The sequence below is a fragment of the Castanea sativa genome, chromosome 3, assembly GCF_040712315.1.
Source record: "Castanea sativa cultivar Marrone di Chiusa Pesio chromosome 3, ASM4071231v1".
Lineage (NCBI taxonomy): Eukaryota > Viridiplantae > Streptophyta > Magnoliopsida > Fagales > Fagaceae > Castanea > Castanea sativa.
In genome coordinates, this window is record NC_134015.1 from 6,532,629 (window position 1) to 6,540,830 (window position 8,202).

General features: G+C 33.7%; 1 protein-coding gene across 1 annotated transcript; it reads right to left on the reverse strand.

The window, feature by feature from the left end:
* Window positions 1-2,926: 2,926 nt before the first annotated feature.
* On the reverse strand, window positions 2,927-4,102 carry LOC142627699 (F-box/kelch-repeat protein At3g23880-like). The gene has a single exon (XM_075801563.1). The coding sequence runs from the start codon at window positions 4,100-4,102 to the stop codon at window positions 2,927-2,929; it is 1,176 nt and encodes a 391-aa protein (XP_075657678.1).
* Window positions 4,103-8,202: the final 4,100 nt, after the last annotated feature.

The following is an 8,202-nucleotide window of genomic DNA, read 5'->3' on the forward strand; positions in this document are numbered from 1 at the left end:
GGCACAGCCAATGACTCACGAGTATTCTTAGATGCACTTTAAAGGCCAGAAAATAATTTCCCATGGCCTCCATCTGGTAAGATATATTGTTGCCTCACTTACATATTTACAATTTTTAAGTTTAATCCATTTACTGTGTCATACTTTTCTCTATATTATTATTATTATTTTGGTTAGGTGGCTATTATTTAGTGGATTCTGGTTATCCATGCACCTTCGGATTTCTACCTCCGTACCGTACTGAGAGATACCATCTACGAGACTTTCGAGGTTGGGATTGTCGTGAAGGTGCTAAAGAGCTTTTCAAATATAGACATTCCTCTCTTTGTAATGTAATTGAAAGATGTTTTGGAGTTTAAAGGCACGATTTCTAGTCTTAAAATGATGCCCCATTATAGACCATGTCAACAAGGGAATGTGATGAGAGCCTGTTGCACAATTCATAACTTCATTTGAAGGGCAACAAGAAATGATTGCTTGTTTACTCAATTCAATATTGATAACCTAACTGTTGAAGGTGAAGGTAGGGATAATTTAGGTGAGCCATTGCACACTATTGACTTAACTAATGAAACCGCTGAAGCTGTGGCAGCTTATAGGGATCAGATCGCAGCATTGATGTTGGCAAAAAATAGGCATCACTGATGCCACGTTTTTTTTTTGGATGAAATTGATTCCCGGGCATTGATGCCATGTAGTAAACTTTTTAGTTATTGATTATCTTTCATAATGCTTGATAATTATTATAGTTTCAATCTTACTTATATGATTAAAGTTTTAGGTTTGAATGTTATGGACAAAACAATTGATTTATAATTTCTTTAGGTGTAAGGATTTTAAATACTTTGGAGCAAACGTGTTTTTGAATTAGAATAAATATAATTAAAAAAAAAATTAACCAAAAAAAACAAAATTCAACTTTTTCAAAAACATCTACCAAACAATTAATTTCCTGAATTTTGTTTTTGAAAAATGTGTTTTCAAAACAACTAACCAAACGCGTTTTTCATTTTGAAAACAGAAAAAAATTTGTTTTTTTCTTTTTCCCTTGAAAACAAGAAAACAAAAATAGAAAACGAAAACAGTTACCAAGCATGCCTAAGTTTTGATACACTTTAAAGCTCAGTTTTAAGGTTGACAAATAAACTTTGAAATGTGCCCTTTTGCGTGCAACACACATGTTAACGACTAGTTTATTGACTCTTTTTTCCTGAATAATGAACTTGAAATGTGCCCATGCTACTTTGCCACTTGTTATGTTGATTATCTAATCCGCACAATATGTTGTTAGAAGCTCATCTCGCTGTCCAACCCATCTAAACCTAATTCACAACCACCTTCATGACCGGCAAGTTTAAAGGTCAATCAATAGTTCAATACTTCTCTACAAAAGAATTACTTGTAATGATACTTTATTATAATTTTATTTTTTTTGAAACTGAAAAGAACATAATACATAATATTTTAAACTGAAAAAAAAAAGAAAAGAAGCACATAGCAATCTTAAGATAACATTTTATTCCTAATTCCCAACTTTAACGATTTTAAAGAACAGCATCCTTCATTCCTTTGTCAGTTGGTTCAGTGACACAAAATTGTAACCTATGTAGGGGCATTAAAGGGTTAGCGTTAACTTTGTATTCTAAAAGAAAAAGGGTAAGAGTTTAAATCCTAAAATTCATTAAAAAATAAATAAAAAAAGTTATCCTTTGTCCTCTTCGATGTTATTGACATTCAACCCACCAATATATTTGGTAACATTTTGAAGTATAATCTACAAGTCGTTGACGCCATTTGGGAATTGCTTATTTGCGTTAACCTATTTACAAAAAAGTTAAAAACTTATTTATTTCTAAAAAGCTATAAACTAAATTATTTGTAAAAAAAATTGAGACAAAAAACAAAAAACTAAACTTTAATCAACAGTTCCAATTGCACACCTTATTTCTCTCCTTTTGAATTTTATATTCTAAATTCCAATTGACAAAATTACTAAATGAAACACGCTTTGAGAAACGACAATTGAATGGCCACTAAATTTTTAAAAAGAATAATTTTGAAGATAATTTTTTTTTAAAAAAACAACAAAATTACATACTAAGTTGATGTTTCTAATGGGGACATTTAAAATTCAAATCCCTCATTCTCTAACTTTTGAATAAAAAAAAAAAAACAATATCATAAGTATAATTTACAAAAATCAATGTGATGCTAACAAGTTTTTAATCAAACTTTAAAACACTTTTTTTTTATCTACTTTTATATTTATATTTTTGTTTATATTATTATACAAATAAGGGGATGGTTTCCTTCAAACTATTTTTAGGTGGTTTCTATAATCTTAGAATTGTAATTAAAGTGTTCCTTATCTATCTTGTGCAAGAAATATAATAGGGAAAAGAAAAAAGATATATACAAAAAAAAAAAGATTGTACACTATCCAAATTGTTTGATCTAACATATAATTATGGGATGTCCCCTCATTCTGATTGTATATTGTGTTGTTTCTGTGCTTGGAAAGCTAAAAGAATTATTACACTACACTGTATGTGAAACCATCCTAATATAGTAATACTGTCTAGTTAAAAAGAGAAAGGAGAGGATTTTACCAAAATTAATGTCTCTTATATATATATATATATATATATATATATGGTAAAAGTTTTAAGCACTTTTAAATGGTATCAATAAATTCTAAATTTAGTAATTTACCTTAATCACTAGTTTTTTTTTATAATGGCACTAGTAACTACTAAGGTTCTAAAATATCAAGAAACATTCACATTTTCGCAGAAACTATGGTAAAAATTCATTGCATGGTATTCGACAAATATTTTTGGTAATTGTAACTTTTTTAAAGAACAAAATACAGAACAATAATGGCTGACCCACAAGGCTACAAGCTTTGAGGATATAGGAACCTCTTTTATGTGCTGTTCTGGTCCTCAAGGTCATTTTCTCCTTTGACAAAAATTAGACTCTCCATATAAGTAATTATTTCCAACGATTTCCGTACTCCACCAATTTGAAGATTAGTCATTTCTTGGGTAGAGAGGTTATACAAGAGTAATTGCCCTTCATTATTTTCCAAGAACATGCTATCATTCTTAAAAAATCCTAATGGTTTTTCAATTCCCATAAGAGGTCCAATAGTGAATAGCTTAGTCCAAGACTCCCTAACACCAAATTCAAGCAACGACCATATATGAAAAAAACTCCCTGACAATTCTATATCTCCTATAAAAATAACTAGAGAAACCAATTCATTTAACACGAAAAACCTTCTTAGACTATAATGTCCATACCCAATAGCCCTATTATCTGGTAGAGTTGTTGTTAGAAATAACTCATTGCTCATATCAAATGATATAATGCACTGATTGCATTTACCACCACTATGATGTGCCCACCAGGAAAGCATCCCTTTCGTGTATGTTCTATGAGAAATATTAAACCTTAAAATATCACCCGGCACGCATGCATGAACCTTTCTCCATGAATTAGTACTCAAACAATATACCTCAGCAACACTAAATCTTTTTCTTTTATGAAAGGGTAATTCAGGATAATCATAGTTTTCTAAGATCATGACCACCTTGTAGTCATTAGATTTGATGTCGAAACCAAACCCAAGATCTTGAGGGAAGGCTTTGCCTTCTGGATAGGATATTTGAGACTCTGGAACAACTTTTGTTTCTTTTGTTGCTGGGTTCCACAGAATAATATCCAAGGAGCCATGAACACGCAAACAAACAAGACCATTGGAAGAGCCAACGATGTCAAATTTGTCCGTCTTATTAGTACCAAAATACGATGAAGGAACAGCTTGTGTCGAAGATATTTCAAGAGTTTCATATGGAAGCTTGGAGAAAACATAATTATGGGAAGTTTTCTCACGCCGGAGAAGAAGGAAACCGACATGCATATTCTTGTTAGAGGTGGTCTGGTTGTGGAGAAGATGTTTAGTGATGAAGTTTTGGCCACTAATGAGATCACACCATGATCTACAGACACACTTGAGTCGCAGTAGCGACATCACAGGCAGCCACTGCAAAATTTGTATCACCAAGTCTTCAGGCAATTCTTCATTAGTTGTCGACATTGTGTTTCTTCCTTTCCTTGGTTACAAAGAGAAAAATGAATGATCAATAAACACACAGATGAGAAATTGTGTGTTCTTGGGGGATTAAGTTTTTTTGTTTAGATTTTAGAAAAATTGGAGAATATTTTTTATTTTTTATAATTTGATGGTTTTTTTGTATTGTAAATGTCTCCTTGATAGTTAGGAAACAATCACTAAAGAAAATCAACCACAAGAAATAAAAATTAAAAGTTAAAAAAAAAAAAAAAACACGTACACACACTCCGCTTGACAAAAATGTAAAGGAAAAGACAAAACAAGTATTACCTACGCCAAAATCATGTAAACTGTGAAGTGTAGTGTTCGTGATCTTGAAAATGAGATTGGATCAGTGATTATGGAGCTTATGAGATGATGGAGGGTTCTTTGTGCGGATGAGTCAATGGGTGAAAGAGCACTTGTGGTCTCGAAATGAGAAAGGATAAGAGGATTTCTTTGAATTCTTGAAGTGAAAACTGAGAAGGGATGATAGAATTTTTTGAAGGAGTGGTGGAATGTCGGAAGGCCTGGCTGCTTTTGCAAAAGAAGGCAACAACAAATAAACTCAGCGGTACCACTCTTGCACGCACCTATTTATTGTAAATTGTAACTTCTGGCTATGCATTTAATTTCCCTCACTTCAAAATTTTTGTCTCTTCACCCTTCTTCGCTTTCCACTGCACGCAAGTTTTGAATTCACTGCCACGGGCAACGAATGAAACAGCATGCCCCGACATTAAATGCCCCTCCATTCAATTTGAGAATATTGGTGGCTCAATACAAGGCCTGGGCTTGGTCTATTGTAAGACTTTCTTTTTTGAGAAGAAGCCTGCAAATTCTTTCAAGGCATGACTCGCCATATCTGCTAAAATTACAGCTTCAATATGAGGAGAAACATCTCCCTCCACGTCGAAAAGTCACTAGCATATCTAGCAAGGTTGTGAGCAACGAAATTTCCTTGTTTCCTAGTATGGAAAAAAAAAAATCTTTATCGTAGGATCCTAACATCAATTTAGCTGAATCCAAATCTTTTGTCTCACTTTTCATGCTTTACTCTATACTCCACCAATAAAAACTTGTCACGTGTTCACCTAATTAATTAAATACTACTATTAATTAATAACGGTAGCATTTAATAAGTCAATAATGATAATATTTAATTAATTAGGTGAACACGTGACAAGTTTTTATTAGTGGAGTATAGAGTGGAGCAGGAAAAGTGGAACAGAAGATTTGGACTCAATTTAGCTTCGTCGGTAAGATGACCAAAGGAAGCAAAAGAAGTATCTTTCACATATCAAAGGCTTGAAAATTACTTCAGAATCGCCTTCTATAATAATGGAAGAGGCAGAAATATTAATATCCCTAGCAAAGAGTAGGGCTTTCACTGCAGCTACTACTTTGACTTCATTCACAAATTATTGGAAATAAAGGATAGATATTATCTAACTTTTCCTTAGAAACTACACAATATGATTTTACCAAAAGAGGTGGCGGAGATAAAGCGTGGACGAGATGATGCGTGGACCAAGTAACTATCTTGAAACAAATTGTGCACGTTATCCCCAAGATATATATAATAGCCCAGCTAACTTTGCTGATTATCCTCGCAAGTCTACATTGCAAATCTCAAATTCACAAGCAAACAATAGTCTGTTTGGGAACAACTTATTTAATTGAATCTAATTTTTTTTTTTTTGAAAGTACTGTAGATAAAGCTAAAAGGTACTTGAAATAGTATAGTAAAACTCATGAATAATACCAAAAATAAGCTAAACAGTAAAAAAGCTGGCTTTCTAAGCCAATGCCAAAATGTACATGAGAAATAGATTATCTAAAAAGGGTTCATGTAAAAAAACTAAAACAAATAAATGTAGTGGTAGTTTGCACAGGACGTCTGAGGAATAGCCAAAGGAATGGCAAACATATGAGCTAATATAATTTTGTTTGTAGAAGATGGAGTAGTGTAAATTGGAAAAGTGTCTTAGAAAAGATTATCACGAGAACCCTAAAAGCTCACTTAATGTGTCAAACACTTGTGAATGTTTAGACCCCCAATTTCAAAAATTCCAACACAAGCTTATACTCAAACAATATATATGCGGAATGATAAATATAAGCTATACCCAAATTGATAAAACAATCTAAAGCATAATTACTCACAACCATAACAATAATTAAAAAGGAAAAGAGTAAGGAAGAGAGATGCAAACACAAAGATAACACCGACATGTATTATTGAAGAGGGTACTGAAGAACTGGGCAAAAAACCTCTCTATCACCCTTCAAGCGGTAAAATGATCCACTAGAAAATCAGTTGGGATACATGAATAGCAATAGAACCCCCAAGCCTAATCTATCCAATGCACCTAAGCCCTCCAAGCTTCTTGCTCCAACAAGGTTAAGCCCAACCGTGTCTTCTCTAGCTTTTCGGATCCCACAATAAGCCCATTGCATCAACCAAATGAATTGGTCTTCTCGGAACTGCTTCCCAAGCACCAAATAACCTTCTCACTGATATGGGTATGGTGAGGTAAGGATTTCGCAAAAGATCCTCTCAAGGTTATGACAATTGAGAGGGTGAGAGTAGAGGAATTTGGAGAATCAAATGTGTAAGATTATGGATAAGTCAATCTTGCTTTTCTCTAGAGTTTACCTCTCAAAATTCTCTCTAGAAGATCTCTACATTTCGTGGGTATAAGGGTATTTATAGTAGGGTATGTGAGGGAATGTGAAAAGCCATTTTTCTGCAAAATAGGGGGTTTTGGCGACTCACTCGTGACTGGGACAAGTCGTGAGTTCCAGTCGCCAAATAATAGAATGGTCAGATTGTACTTTTTGTCCTGTAATGATCTAGCTGCCATGACCCTTCACCTTCCTGCATACTCCACACGTGTGGTAGGATTCTAGCGAGTCACCACTTGCGAGTCAATCGCGAGTACTAGTTGCGAGAATGCTTCTTGATGCACACATTTGATCAAATCTTCACACTCTCACATACACAACCCTTAGATTATTCCTACCTATATACAGGGTTTCTAATTATTGAATTACAAGCAAATATGGCACAGAATAAAGCCAACACATGGTTGAATAAATTCAACCTTACACTCTCCCTATTTGGCTATTCCGTGACAAAACCCTAAAATAAACTCTAGACTTAAAATGTGAGTTGGGAATATTTGTGAAAACTCACTCACACCTAACTCTAGAACTGTGAAGCTCTTGAACCATACGGACAATCTATCCTAAAAACAATATCACAAAAAGTTCATAGTAAGCAGAAATCTTAGAATGCATATGGAGCAAGCTCAATACAATTAAGCAAGTATGAATAAGAAAATAAAGTATAGCTCGACCAAACAAGAAAAATCACTATAAATAGTGACCACAATGTACATTCACACGGTGAATGAACATCCGGACATGCAAGCTAATAAGCTCAATACAAAGTATCATTTACATGTCTAACACTCAACCGATGCAAGAACATTCAGGTAATTGCATCAAGGATACAAGATCTAACTAGGGCACAAGAATACTAAAGTAAATGAAAAAAATTAACTAAAAGTACTAAGCTACATAAGCAAAGGTACAGAACAAGCATAGTTTAAATAGGTAAAACATCCACGTATCCAAAGCACACAATATCCAAGTATTTTAAAACCACAGTACTAAAACCATAGAGCACTTAAAAACCAAAGTATTAAAACCATAGAGTACTAGAATAAGTGCTATAAAAAACCATTAAAAAAAAAAATACAAAAACCATAATAACTATAAAAAGGTATAAACTATTCTCCCCCTCAAGATAGGCTCCCCCTCAAGAGCTACTCCATACTACTCCCCCTTTTTGACTGGAATGACCAAAAGGCTATGGCTGGTTCATAAAACTATCAAACTTGGTTGTCAGCAAGTTGATTTAGTACTGGATAGTTGTAAGCCTATCGGAGTGCTCAATTTGGACATCTCTTAGACCATCAATCCTCTCAAGAATTATCTGAAAAGCGTTTAAAGGCACTGATGAAGAGGATGAAGCTCTGCTCCCACCTCGACCACCACCTCTTCTTGAAGAAGATGGT